This window comes from Sphaeramia orbicularis, unplaced genomic scaffold (genome assembly GCF_902148855.1).
Source record: "Sphaeramia orbicularis unplaced genomic scaffold, fSphaOr1.1, whole genome shotgun sequence".
In the NCBI taxonomy this organism is placed as follows: domain Eukaryota; kingdom Metazoa; phylum Chordata; class Actinopteri; order Kurtiformes; family Apogonidae; genus Sphaeramia; species Sphaeramia orbicularis.
The window spans coordinates 80,234-95,636 of record NW_021941551.1 but is presented as its reverse complement, the minus strand read 5'-3'; the positions used below and the strand labels follow the sequence as shown (position 1 = coordinate 95,636).

General features: G+C 41.7%; 1 protein-coding gene across 1 annotated transcript in view; it reads right to left on the bottom strand.

Annotated features, from left to right (window-relative positions):
• Positions 1-15,403, bottom strand: part of LOC115416085 (uncharacterized) — a 67,288-nt gene that overhangs the window by 8,452 nt on the left and 43,433 nt on the right. The window contains exons 6-13 of the mRNA XM_030129792.1: positions 14,851-14,944; positions 14,757-14,768; positions 12,364-12,393; positions 5,849-6,067; positions 4,627-4,686; positions 1,652-1,773; positions 1,065-1,115; positions 204-275 (exon numbers count right to left, since the gene is read on the bottom strand). Of these exons, the coding sequence (XP_029985652.1) occupies positions 204-275; positions 1,065-1,115; positions 1,652-1,773; positions 4,627-4,686; positions 5,849-6,067; positions 12,364-12,393; positions 14,757-14,768; positions 14,851-14,944 (660 nt within the window). The remainder of the gene's footprint in view (positions 1-203; positions 276-1,064; positions 1,116-1,651; positions 1,774-4,626; positions 4,687-5,848; positions 6,068-12,363; positions 12,394-14,756; positions 14,769-14,850; positions 14,945-15,403) is intronic.

The window sequence follows — 15,403 nt, the reverse complement described above, 5'->3', positions numbered from 1 at the left end:
TGCACATTATGGACGCAACCCGTTGTAACGCCATTTTCGCTTTACCGCCAATTTGGCCGTGAACGGAAGTTGGCGGTATAACGAGAGTAGACTGTACTTGTCTGATTAATGGGTTCTGTTAAACACAACTCCAGTTCCACAGAAGTGTTCAGGACATCATCATGGACAGTGGACATGCTCAGATGAGGACGTGTCCCAGTTACCTGCATCAGCCTGCTCGTCTGCTCTGCGTCTGCGTCTGCGTCTGCGTCTGCGTCTGTCCCTGATGAGTTTGGCTGAAACACAAACCAGTGGGACACATGTTTGAACAGAAGCAGCACTGACACAACACTTCCCACACGGACTGTGAGTTCTACTGCTCAATTAAACACACGTTTACTTTACATTCATTTACACAGGCATTATTTATGTATTTATTTATTTATTTTATTTATTTGTTCATTCTCTTTGGCAATTTTCTTAAAAACTCCAGTGAAATTTGAGTTGCATCTGCATAGAAAACTGCCTACTGACAGGCTCTGACATTTAGATTAGGGTTTTAAATATATATATATATATATATATATATATATATATATATATATATATATATATATATATATAAACCTTTAACCCACCATTTTTGGATGTTTGGGTCTTTAAGGGTTAAAGGTGGACGTTTGGGTCTGTAAGGGTTAAAGGATGACGTTTGGGTTTTTAAGGGTTAAAGGAGGACATTTGGGTCTTTAAGGTGGACGTTTGGGTCTTTAAGGTGGACATTTGGGTGTTTAAGGGTTAAGGTGGCCATGTCCTTAACATATTTCTAATGGGACTCACTGATAAGAGCCTGCTGTTGTGTGTTTCCAGAGGATTGTCTTCCTCTTGCGTCGGTTAATAATTGACTGAACAGTTCACGGCTGTGTGACTTCACCCCCCACGGTGACAGGAAAACAAGTGTTGGCAGTGGTTGAACTAACAAAAGGACATGAGGAGGACCAGCAGAGGCTGTTGGACTGTCAACAGCTGGAAGCGTCCCAGCGTCTGTGAGGCTGGACATGCAGACAGTACAGACAGTAGGAACCCACCTGGGACTGTGAAGGGTCCCCATCAGCGCAGTTCATCAGCACATCTGCACCCTGAACACACAAAATGTTGAGTACAATTAACCTTTATTTGCAACATATTATAGCAAACTATTACAGAATCAAAAACAAATTAATTTTAGCAAAAAAAAAAAAGTCTCTGTTTTGAATGTCTGGGGTCGCCTGAAATTTGTGATGTTAAAATGAGGTCATGAGCCAAAAAAGGTTTCAACCACTGTTATATAATGTTCATTTTTATTAGTAAGTTTTAATTTTTTATCAACTACTAGAAATTCCAGACGACCCCATGTGGGGTCCAGACCCCAACTTGAAAATCACTGCACTTTGAGTAGAAGTGGACCAGCCTGGACCTGGACTATGGGTGAGTACCTCATGCAGACCCACTATAAGTAGAACTGGACCAGCCTGGACCTGGACCTGGACTATGGGTGAGTACCTCATAGAAGTGGACCAGCCTGGACCTGGACTATGGGTGAGTACCTCATAGAAGTGGACCAGCCTGGACCTGGACTATAGGTGAGTACCTCATAGAAGTGGACCAGGCTGGACCTCAAACCCTGGTTCCTCACCGTGTCCATGTGTGTTGGTCTTTGTCTCTGCTGTCTTCGGTGTTTGCAGAGCACATACAGGAGCAGGACCAGGACCAGGACCACCGTCCCCAACACAGACACCAGGATCTGCAGAGTTACATCTATGAATGAAAACACACACTGGAGTTAAAGTCCAAAACATCCAAAGAAAAACAGATTTCATGAGTATCTCAACTACAGTGACCCATGAACAGCATTAAATCACATGGATAATTAGTAGGATTTGTACATTTCATATTTGACCTCTCAAGAAGTTAAGAAGTCTCTCAATAAGGAAAGGAGTGCCCCAAGACAAGAGCACCTTTGTTGCTGGAGGACCACCATTTCCAAAGCTCACTAAAAAGCCACTCCAGAGCCTGGGGAGGCGGTCCACAGCAGACTTGTCTGACAGACAGATGGGGAAGCAGGCCAAGCAACAACTTGTTGAGGGACTGGAAAAGATTGACCAAAGCCAGCTCCCAGGGAAGCACAAGGTGTGGTGCTACCAGCACACACTCTACCAACGTGTGATGTGGCCCCTAAAGATCTGTGAGGTCCCCATGTCAGAGGTCAGCAGGATGGACAGTCTAGCCAATGGTTACATCAGGAGGTGGGTGGGACTGCCTCACTGCTTCTCTGACGTTGGCCTATTTGGATGGAACATGATGGAGCTCCCTTTGAAATCCATCAGCCTTGGGCACGAACAGGAGAAGACACGCCTTCTGCCAGAGATGAGGGACTTCGCTGACCATTTAGTAAGAAATGCCAAAGCCCGGATCCGCACAGGTCACAAGTGGAAAGCGCCTGCCGAGGCAGAGAAGGCCATCTACATCCTGCAACACAAAGAGGTGATGGGGGAAACCCAGACAGGGTGTGCTGGCCTAGGGTGGACTGCTCCATGGCAGTTCTGGTCCAAAGCTACCAAGAGGCAGCGGAAGATCATGGTGGTGGACGAGGTCACCAGGGTGGAGCAGGAGCACTTCCACATAAAGGCGACAGCTCAGGGCAGCCAAGGATCCTGGACAAGATGGGAGGCTTCTGTGCAGAGACGCATCAGCTGGGCAGACATCTGGAGGACTCTGCAAGGCAGACTGAGTTTCCTGATCAGAGCAGTATATGACACCCTCCCATGCCCCCAGAACCTCACCCAGTGGTTCAGGAGTGAGGTAGGCTGTACACTGGGCAGTACCACCAAGGCTAGCCTCCAGCACATTCTGTCAGGATGCAAGGTGGCATTGACCCAGGGACGCTTTAGATGGCGCCATGACCAAGTGCTAGCCAAGTTGGCAGAGTTCCTGGAAGGATGCAGGGTGACAGCGAACCGCACCCAGGAAAGAACAAGGCCTGCACTAACTGCCTTCGTCAAGCCAGGTGAGATGCATAAAGCCCCCATGCAGGAACTCACCATCCTGAGACCAGGGAAGGAGTGGCAAATGCTGGCAGATCTAAGAAGACAGCTAGTGTTTCCGAGAGAGATCATATCAACTACCCTCAGGCCAGACATCGTCATGTGGTCCGCAGTGGAGAGAGCAGTCCACATGATCGAACTCACCATCCCTTGGGAGAAGGCATGGCAGCAGCCCACGAGAGGAAACACCTCAAGTACTCTGAGCTGGTGGCGGAGTGTCAGGAGGCTGGCTGGAGAGCCAGGGTATACCCTGTGGAAGTGGGAAGCAGGGGTTTTGTTGGCAAGGCAGCAGTCCATGTACTTCACAGTGCTGGGTTGACGGAGTCAAGCTTGTGGAAAGCGGTGAAAGAGTTGGGAGAAGAGGCCGAGAAGGCGAACTACTAGCTGTGGCTTCAGAGGAAGGAGGGTGGATGGGGACTAGCACCCCAGTAAGGGCAGTCGCAGGGAGTGGTGGGGAGACATCCCCATACGCCACTGCCCCCCCGCCGGGAGATGTACTGGTATAGGGGGCAAGACATCCATGAACAGCAGCCTCCAGCTGATGACCCCACACCTTTCCGCATCGGCACCGGAGGAGGTGCGACAGGCCGGAAGGCCGAAGCAGGGACCAACATCTGGCCTGTGTGACGATCTGTAGGATTTGCCAATATTTTTCAGTATTTTATGTGATATTTTTAGCCTTTTTGTATTTTTTGCAATAAAGACCTATTCTCTTCTCTTCTCTTCTCTTCTCTTCTCTTCTCTTCTATTCTATTCTATTCTGGTCTGTTCAGTTCAGTTCTTTTCAGTTCAGTTCAGTTCTATTCAGTTCAGTTCTATCGTAGTTCAGTACAGATCATTCCTCTTACCACTGTTACATCTGCCACCAGACATTAGTCTGGTTTTGTCTGTCTTGTTTGTTTGTCTGTCATTTCCTGTTTTATTTTGTTCAGTTCTCCTCTTGTGTCATGTCTGGTGTCTTTACTTCCTGTCCCTAATCTGTGTCACCTGTGTGATTACCTGTCCCCACCCTGATTCGTTCCACCTGTGTCTCATTGTCTTCCCTCCCTCTTGTGTATTTAAATCCTGTGTTTCCTCCTGTTCGTTGCCAGTTTGAATTTTCCTCGTGCTATACTTACCAGCGTTTTTGGATCCTGTCTGTCTGTCTGTCTGTGTTTGACCTGGTTTGCCTTCTCTGACTCGTGCCTGTTTGCCTAACCCTTGTCTGTGCTTCTGCCTCCAATGACTCAACATGTGTTCGACCTTATCACCTGTTCTACGGTATGTGAGCTAGCCTGATCCATATGTCCTGTTGCCTTTCTGTCTGCCTGCCCATGTAGGACCTGGTTCTGCCACTGACTTCCCTCTGCTCTCCCCTAGTCGGACTCCCGACGTGCTTTACCGTTCCGGACCGTGGGTTTTCGTCTCCGGTCCGCTTCACTAACCCTGAGAAGAACCCGGGATTCTGTGTTCTCAAGATTCTGTTCATTATCATTATCAGAGAGCTGTCACATAACATTGTGTTTAATAAACACTGTGAACTTTTACGTCTGTCTCTGGGTCGTGCATGTGGGTTCAGTTTACGTACTCAGTCTTTCACAATCACTGGTTCTTGGTCCATCTTCCTGTTTGTCGACTTGTCCATCTTCTACAAAGGACACACACACACACACACACACACACACACACACAGGGTTAGGGTTCGGGTCAGTCTGTTCATATTGGCACACCTTTGTGATCCTGCCTCAGGTAAAAACACTGGATCTGTCTAATACATGATAAACACTGGATCTGTCTAATACATGTTCTTTTCTGTTCTTCAGTTCTCTCGTTCTTGTGGAACATCATCATCATTATTTTTTTTATTTTTTTTATTTTTTTTTATTTCTAAGCCTCTCCACCCAATAGGAGTGAAGACCCATATAAGAACTCTTTGTTACATGTCACTAAATATCATACATGGAACCCATAAAGGTTTGGTCTTATATCCTTATCCACAAACGGACCCCAGTCTGTGGACCTGTTGACTCCAGGTGTTTGTGTTCTAACAGGCTCTGGGATCCAAAACAATAAGGACTAATGTCAGAATAGAGTTGGATATTATGGGATAGATATCATATTGATTAGATTAGATTATTTCAGATTAATTAGATTAGATTAGATTAGATTAGATTAGATTAGGTAGATTAGCATTAGCATTAGCGTCAGCATGAACTTCACAAACCAAGTGTGTAGCATTAGTGATGGCTTTAGATTTTGCTGTAGCATTATGGACAGTGTTATTATTGGTGTTAGCATTAGCATCTGTGTTAGCAGCAGCCTCAGTGGCTCCTTTTCCACATCACTGGGGGGAACAACGACACACTGGCTCTGGGGGTGGGGGGGTAATCTAACTGTCGTCCTTCCGTGGACTGGGTCCAACCTGTTCACTGAACCAGCCCAGTCTGAGGAGCACACCTCCTCATCCAGCTAGACAGAGGATCGTCAGTAGATGGAGGATCATCAGTAGATGGACGATCATCTGTGGACACACCTGTGTTCAGTGAACCGATGGAACCAGTTCATGGCAGGACTTATGGACCTTGGATGACCCCCTTTGGCCCTGACCTTAACCCTACCTCAGGGATCACATCAAGAGGTTTCTGAAGGTCATCTGGTGACCCCCCACTTGTGTCCTATGACCCTCTGTGGGGCTGCAACCCCCTCTTTGGGACCCCCTGTGGGGCTGTGACCCCTCTTTGGGACCCCCTGTGGGGCTGTGACCCCTCTTTGGGACCCCCTGTGCTCCAGTTTAACTCTGTAAATCTTACCATTGCTGTGAGTCAGTGTTGTCTTTGACTCTGCTGCTGTTGTGGGTGTTGGTTGGACTGATGTGGAAGACGACACCACTGATGAAGACGCTGATGAACACAATGTCACTGTTGTTTCCAATGTCTTTGTTGTTGGTGACAGTAATTCTGTTGTTGTTGTTGTTGTTGTTGTCATTGTTGTTGTTGTTGCTGTTGTCGCTGTTGCTGTTGTTGTTGGACCTAAAATTGGAGGTGACATTGACTGTACAGTGAAGCTGCTCGGTGAAGTCAGCTGTTTCTAAGTCCAGGTGACTGATCATTTATCTGATGGACAGAATAAACCCACCAGGGGTTCAGGGCACAGGCACAGGAACACATTTGGACTCACTTTTTAATCAAAAATACTGAAGTGACAGTTGGGGGTACTTGGATAAAAAAGTCTACTTCAGGGGGTAGTCCACTGTAAAAAGTCTATTTCAGGGGTAGTCCACTGTAAAAAGTCTATTTCAGGGGTAGTCCACTGTAAAAAGTCTATTTCAGGGGGTACCCCACTGTAAAAAGTCTATTTCAGGGGTAGTCCACTGTAAAAAAAAAAAAAAAAAGTCTATTTCAGGGGGTAGTCCACTGTAAAAAGTCTATTTCAAGGGTAGTCCACTGTAAAAAAAAAAAAAAAAAAAAGTCTATTTCAGGGGGTAGTCCACTGTAAAAAGTCTATTTCAGGGGTAGTCCACTGTAAAAAGTCTATTTCAGGGGTAGTCCACTGTAAAAAGTCTATTTCAGGGGGTACCCCACTGTAAAAAGTCTATTTCAGGGGTAGTCCACTGTAAAAAAAAAAAAAAAAAAAAAGTCTATTTCAGGGGTAGTCCACTGTAAAAAGTCTATTTCAGGGGGTAGTCCACTGTAAAAAGTCTATTTCAGGGGTAGTCCACTGTAAAAAGTCTATTTCAGGGGGTAGTCCACTGTAAAAAGTCTATTTCAGGGGTAGTCCACTGTAAAAAAAAAAAAAAAAAAAAAAGTCTATTTCAGGGGGTAGTCCACTGTAAAAAGTCTATTTCAAGGGTAGTCCACTGTAAAAAAAAAAAAAAAAAAGTCTATTTCAGGGGGTAGTCCACTGTAAAAAGTCTATTTCAAGGGTAGTCCACTGTAAAAAGTCTATTTCAGGGGGTAGTCCACTGTAAAAAGTCTATTTCAGGGGGGGGTCAGTCCACTGTAAAAAGTCTATTTCAGGGGGTAGTCCACTGTAAAAAGTCTATTCCAGGCGGTAGTCCACTGTAAAAAGTCTATTTCAGGGGGCAGTCCACTGTAAAAAGTCTATTTCAGGGGGTAGTCCACTGTAAAAAGTCTATTCCAGGCGGTAGTCCACTGTAAAAAGTCTATTTCAGGGGGTAGTCCACTGTAAAAAGTCTATTTCAAGGGTAGTCCACTGTAAAAAGTCTATTTCAGGGGGTAGTCCACTGTAAAAAGTCTATTTCAGGGGGCAGTCCACTGTAAAAAGTCTATTTCAGGGGGTAGTCCACTGTAAAAAGTCTATTCCAGGCGGTAGTCCACTGTAAAAAGTCTATTTCAGGGGGTAGTCCACTGTAAAAAGTCTATTTCAAGGGTAGTCCACTGTAAAAAGTCTATTTCAAGGGTAGTCCACTGTAAAAAGTCTATTTCAGAGTATTTTCTGGGTTCTGTTGCTCTTATTTATTTGACTTGCTGTTTAATGTGGTCCGGTCCAGGTCCCGTTGGGGGCCGGACTGGACCATTTGGGGGTCCGGTTCTGGCCCAGGGGCCGTATGTTGGACCCCTGCACCAGAGCGTCTGCTTCCTGAGGTTCATGTGCACGGTCTGTTTTTCTGACACACTCATGAAGTTTGATTTGGAGCAGAGTTTGTTTCATTTTCTCGACTTGTTAACGTTGTGGGCGTCGCGGTGGCGAGCACTTCCTGTTTACACACAGAACGCTGCCTGTTCTGAGCGCTGACGTACTTTCTGCAGTTCAAGTGTCTAAAACAGACGTGAGTTCGTCTTCAGACTCAAACCTTCCTTTAAGATGGAAGTAAATCTGTGTCATCAGATTGTGAATTATAAAAGCCAGTGCATTTCTAGCACTGATTTTTTTTGCACTGAAATTCAGTATCTGAACTTTTTTTTTTTTTGCACTAAAATTAAGTATCTGTATTTTTTTTTTTTTTTTTTGTACAGAAATTAAATATCTGAAGTTTTTTTTGCACTAAAATTAGGTATCTGATTTTTTTTTTTTTTTTGCAATGAAATTACGTATCTGAACTTTTTTTGCACAGAAATTAATTATCTGAATTTTTTTTTTGCACTGAAATTCAGTATCTGAATTTTTTTATTGCACTGAAATTAAGTATCCAAATTTTTTTTGCACTGAAATTAAGTATCCACATTTTTTTTGCACTGAAATTAAGTATCCAATTTTTTTTTGCACTGAAATTAAGTATCCAAATTTTTTTTGCACTGAAATTAAGTATCTGAATTTTTTTTGTACAGAAATTAAGTATCTGAAGTTTTTTTGCACTAAAATTAGGTATCTGATTTTTTTTTTTTTTCTTGCACTGAAATTAAGTATCTGAACTTTTTTTTGCACAGAAATTAATTATCTGAATTTTTTTTTTTTGCACAGAAATTAATTATCTGAATTTTTTTTTTTGCACTGAAATTAAGTATCCGAACTTTTTTTGCACTGAAATTCAGTATCTGAATTTTTTTTTTGCACTTAAATTAAGTATCTGAATTTTTTTTGCAGTGAAATTAAGTATCCAAATTTTTTTTGTACAGAAATTAAGTATCTGAACTTTTTTTTGCACTAAAATTAGGTATCTGATTTTTTGTTTTGCAATGAAATTCAGTATCTGAATTTTTTTTTTGCACAGAAATTATTTATCTGATTTTTTTTGCACTGAAATTAAGTATCTGACTTGTTTGTCTCTGAATTTAACTATACTCATGAATTTAGAATTGAAAAAAAATTCAGGTGCAAAAAATTCAGATGCAAAAAATTCTGACACTTAATTTCAGCGCAAAAAAAATCAGTGCTAGAAATTCAGTGGCTTTTAAAGTTCAAAATCTGATGAGACAGACTGGCTTCCATAGTTTCCTCCTGTTTCTACTCGTTCGTCCCAGTCACACTCCATCGACCAAGAACAAATCACAGTCATAAAAACTTCCTGAGCAGACGTACAAATATTGGATTCCACCTTCATGGGCACCAGCGTAGGTTCATCAGCTCTGAGCACAGAGACATGAAGATCTGCAGGTGGTCCCACTACACCTGCAGGGGCTAATGCTAACGCTAATGCTAATGCTAAGGCTAATGCTGGGTACTGTGTGTGTGATACATTTACATGTAGTCCAGTACTGTGGACACAAGAGGACAATGAGTGGATGGGACAGTGTCCATGATTGGATCTGGGACAACAGCACATCCTACTGCTGATTGGAAGAGGACAAATGAGGACATCTGATTGGCTCTGTGGACATGGACACGCCCATATTTGGTGCCAGTCCTGTGCCTTATTATACGGTCACTGTATTGAGGAGTTGTATATCTGTCGCCAAGTAACACTTTACAGCAGGTCTGTCAAACTCCTGTTAGTTCAGTTCCACATTCAGACCAATCTGATCTAAAGTTGGCCGAACCAGTAAAAGAATATAAGTACTAGGATAAGAACTTTTGAGTGAAAAAAAGCAAATTCTTTAATGAAAATGTTTACATCTACGAACTGTACGTGAACACAGCATGAACAAATGTGAACAACCTGAAAATTCTTTAGTAAAATAAGTGCAATGTGAACAATATTACACCTCAGTTTATCATTTATACACGTGAATCACAACTTACAGATCACAGTGGATCTACAAACACACACAACATTAAATAACAGACAGAATATGATTCAAATTTCACATACTTCTCTTACAACATTTCAGATGTTCACTTTTTTTTGTAATATTCTAGTCTGTAAATGTAAACATTTTTGTGTAATTTTACTTTTTTTTTTTTACACTAAAACAAAGAGACAAATTTACAGTTTTCATTATTTCTAGGTTATTATGATAGTATTTTACTGGTCTGAAAAATCTTGAATTAAGCAAAAAAGAAAAAAAAAATCTTGAATTGAGCAAAAAAAAAGTCTTGAATTAAGCAAAACAAACAAAAAAAAATCTTGAATTAAGCAAAAAAAAAAAGTCTTGAATTAAGCAAAAAAAAATAAAAAATCTTGAATTAAGCAAATAAAAAAAAAAATTTAATTAAGCAAAAAATCTTCAATTAAACAAATACACAAAATTATTTAAAAACAAGTAGAATATTATTAAAGCTCCACATACTTCTTTTAAGACATTTCAGATATTCACTTTTTTTTTTTGTAAAAAACTGGTCTGTAAATGTAAGTATTTTTTTGTAATTGTACTTTTTTTACCCTAAAACACAGAGACAAACTTACAGTTTTCATCATTTATAGGTTATTATGATAATATTTAACTGGTTCTGATCACTTTACACTGAAATAACCTAAAATTATTTGAACATCCTTGATTGTTCATGTCTTCAGTGTAATTTTTGCTTTTGACACATTGATCCCAGGGGCTGGACTGGACCCTTTGGCGGGCCGGATTTGGCCCCTGGGCCGCATGTTTGACACCTGTGTTTTAGAGTGAAAAAAGGACATTTACATTATGAGCAAGTTTCCATCTACAAACTATCCTTTTAAAAGATGTGAAGAACATGAACAAACTGAAAAATCAGTGTAATTTGAACACTATTCTGCCTCAGTTTCTCATTTCCACATGTACGTTAGAACGTACAGATCACAGTGGATCTACAAACACACAAAACGTTTAAGAACAGACAGAATGTTGCTATAATTGTATTTACTTCTCTTTAAGACATTTCAGGTTGTTCATATTTGCTCAGGTTTTTGCGAAATTATACTTTGTTTTAATGCAAATACATGAAAATATTTATATTTACAAAGAGAAAAATTTGCTGTTGTCATTATTTCTGTTATTCTGGTAGTATTTGACTGAATCCTGCCCACTGGAGATTAAATGGTTCTGACTGTGGAACCTGAACTAAAGGGATCGTTCAGTTTCTTCAGTGGAATTTTTGCATTTCACAAATTCATCCCCAGGGCCGGACCGGACCCTTTGGGGGGCCGGATTAGGCCCCCGGGACGCATGTTCCAGAGTGACCCACTGGAGTCTCTTTATCTTTGCACACGTTCCACAATTATTCCACAGTTCAAGCTTCCCTTCCCCCACTGTTCTTCACGTCTGCGGTCTGTCTTAATGTTCTCGCTGTCCCCCAATTCCCTTTCAAATCCATGAAAAATTCCAGCATGTGGTCTTATATTCGTCGTATATTTGTGCTTTGCTTGATCTTCTGTTCTTCACTGCAGTTTGTGAAGAACAGCGTTTGTGGCAGCGCTGTCACAGCTGCACGGGCCCATGTCCCTGATCATCCAACTCAGTTTCATATGATGGACTTGTACTGTCAAATGACCAGAAAGGCTCTTCTGTTCTGTTCTGTTCTGTTCTGTTCTATTCTATTCTATTCTATTCTATTCTATTCTATTCTATTCTATTCTATGTTTGACACCTGTGCTTTATACAATAAAAAGGGAAAAAAAGGGAAAAAGACTTCCAACCCATGGTCCCTCCCACTTGAACTCTTTCCAGACCTCTTCAGAGCTGTGGGTTCTGTAGTCCAGGGCTGTCAAACTCATTTTAGCTCAGCTCCACATTAAGCTGCATTGGATCTGAAGTGGGCTGAGCCAGTGAAATAAGAACAGAATTATATAGAAATAATGTCAGCTCTGAACTTTCCTTACATGATGAAAAAGTTCACATCTACAAACTGCCCTTTTAAACAATGTGAAGAACATGAACAGCCTAAAATTTGTGAAGAAAAATCAGTGTCATTTGAACACTACTGTGCCTCAGTTTATCATTGATGTCATGTTCATTACAACTTACAGATCACAGTGGATCTACAAATACACCAAATATTCAGTCATATTATTAAAATTATACTTATATTTCTGAAGACATTTCAGGTTTTTCATATTTGTTCAGGATATTTACGTTTTCTGTGAAATTGTAGTTTGTTTGAGTGTAAATATAGGAAAATTACATGAAAATATTTACATTTACAAAAAGAAAAACATTGGACTTGTGAGAATTTAGAGGTTGTTATGATAATATTTGTCCCGGTCTGTATGTGGAGCCTGAACTAACATTTTCTGTCATCATCTGAAGTGTAATTTTTGCATTTCACAAATTCGTCCTGTGGGTCGGACTGGAACCTTTGGCGGGCCCCATTTGGCCCCCGGGCCTTATGTTTGACACCCCTGCTGTTGTCTGTCATGTGACATGTTGGGGGGGGGCATCATAAGGAGACGACGTTCATGCAAAGACAAACAGTTGTTTTAAGTAGGGAGCATTACCAAGCTTTAGTACGTTAAGTATTTTAAAGACCAAGACAAAAAAAAACAAGAAACAAACAAAAACAGAAATGGACGACTCACCGAAAGAAGAGGAAATCTGCTGCAACATTCCTGAAATCCACCAGAGGAATACGTAAAAAAAACATTAAATGACCCTTACAGACCCAAACATCCACCTTTAACCCTTACAGACCCAAACATCCACCTTTAACCCTTAAAGACCCAAACATCCACCTTTAACCCTTACAGACCCAAACATCCACCTTTAACCCTTAAAGACCCAAACATCCACATTTAACCCTTAAAGACCCAAACATCCTCCTTTAACCCTTACAGACCCAAACGTCCTCCTTTAACCCTTACAAACCCAAACATCCTCCTTTAACCCTTACAGACCCAAACATCCACCTTTAACCCTTAAAGACCCAAACATCCACCTTTAACCCTTAAAGACCCAAACATCCTCCTTTAACCCTTACAGACCCAAACATCCACCTTTAACCCTTAAAGACCCAAACATCCACCTTTAACCCTTAAAGACCCAAACATCCACCTTTAACCCTTAAAGACCCAAACATCCTCCTTTAACCCTTACAGACCCAAACGTGCACCTTTAACCCTTACAGACCCAAACGTGCACCTTTAACCCTTACAGACCCAAACGTCCACCTTTAACCCTTAAAGACCCAAACATCCTCCTTTAACCCTTAAAGACCCAAACGTCCACCTTTAACCCTTAAAGACCCAAACGTCCTCCTTTAACCCTTAAAGACCCAAACGTCCACCTTTAACCCTTAAAGCCCCAAACATCCTCCTTTAACCCTTAAAGACCCAAACGTGCACCTTTAACCCTTACAGACCCAAACGTGCACCTTTAACCCTTACAGACCCAAACGTCCACCTTTAACCCTTAAAGACCCAAACGTCCTCCTTTAACCCTTAAAGACCCAAACGTCCACCTTTAACCCTTAAAGCCCCAAACATCCTCCTTTAACCCTTAAAGACCCAAACATCCTCCTTTAACCCTTACAGACCCAAACGTGCACCTTTAACCCTTACAGACCCAAACGTCCTCCTTTAACCCTTACAGACCCAAACGTCCACCTTTAACCCTTACAGACCCAAACGTCCACCTTTAACCCTTACAGACCCAAACGTCCACCTTTGACCCTTACAGACCCAAACGTCCACCTTTAACCCTTACAGAGCCAAACGTCCACCTTTAACCCTTACAGACCCAAACGTCCACCTTTAACCCTTACAGACCCAAACGTGCACCTTTAACCCTTAAAGACCCAAACGTCCACCTTTAACCCTTACAGACCCAAACGTCCACCTTTGACCCTTACAGACCCAAACGTCCACCTTTAACCCTTACAGACCCAAACGTCCTCCTTTAACCCTTACAGACCCAAACGTCCACCTTTAACCCTTACAGACCCAAACGTCCTCCTTTAACCCTTACAGACCCAAACGTCCACCTTTAACCCTTACAGACCCAAACGTCCACCTTTAACCCTTAAAGACCCAAACGTCCTCCTTTAACCCTTACAGACCCAAACATTCTCCTTTAACCCTTAAAGACCCAAACATCCACCTTTAACCCTTACAGACCCAAACGTCCACCTTTAACCCTTAAAGACCCAAACGTCCTCCTTTAACCCTTACAGACCCAAACATTCTCCTTTAACCCTTAAAGACCCAAACATCCACCTTTAACCCTTACAGACCCAAACGTCCACCTTTAACCCTTAAAGACCCAAACGTCCACCTTTAACCCTTAAAGACCCAAACGTCCACCTTTAACCCTTAAAGACCCAAACATCCACCTTTAACCCTTAAAGACCCAAACATCCACCTTTAACCCTTACAGACCCAAACGTCCACCTTTAACCCTTACAGACCCAAACGTGCACCTTTAACCCTTAAAGACCCAAACGTCCACCTTTAACCCTTACAGACCCAAACGTCCACCTTTAACCCTTAAAGACCCAAACATCCACCTTTAACCCTTAAAGACCCAAACGTCCACCTTTAACCCTTACAGACCCAAACATCCACCTTTAACCCTTAAAGGCCCAAACGTCCTCCTTTAACCCTTACAGACCCAAACGTCCTCCTTTAACCCTTACAGACCCAAACGTCCACCTTTAACCCTTAAAGACCCAAACGTCCACCTTTAACCCTTAAAGACCCAAACATCCACCTTTAACCCTTACAGACCCAAACATCCACCTTTAACCCTTACAGACCCAAACGTCCACCTTTAACCCTTACAGACCCAAACGTCCACCTTTAACCCTTACAGACCCAAACGTCCACCTTTAACCCTTACAGACCCAAACGTCCACCTTTAACCCTTAAAGACCCAAACGTCCACCTTTAACCCTTAAACACCCACACGTCCACCTTAAACCCACAGGAAGTCAGCGTTCACTACATTACCCATAATGCAGTCTGTGGTGTGCACTCACCATAGTCACATCCTGTAAACAAATAAACAGTGAATGAATCCAGGTGTGTGGGTGTGGCCTGTGGTTCTGTGTCATGTGTGTGAGTCATGGATACCTTGCAGGGTCACGTTGATGGCCTGGGCCATCAGACACATGAAGTGGAAGAAATACAGTTCACCAAATGTTTCATTTTCACATGGAATATTCTCCTGCAGCGGAAACACATCACAGAAGGTCAGGACGAAGTACACGTGGAAGTAAATCTGGCTCATCAGATTCGGAATTATAAAAGCCACTGAATTTTTTTTTTTTTACACTGAAATGAAGTATCTGAGTTTTTTTTTTTTTGCACTGAAATTAAGTATCTGAATTTTTTTTGTTTGTTTGTTTAATGCATTGAAATTAAGTATCTGAATTTTTTTAAAACTGAAATTAAGTATCTGAGCTTTTTTTCTCACTGAAATTAAGTATCTGAATTTTTTTTTTTGCATTGAAATTAAGTATCTGAACTTTTTTGCATTGAAATTAAATATCTGAATTTTGTTTTTGTTTTTTTTGCACTGAAATTTAAGCATCTGAATTTTTTTTTACACTGAAATTACATATCTGATTTTTTTTTTTTGCACTGAAATTAAGTATCTGAATTGTTTGTCTCTGAATTCAATTAT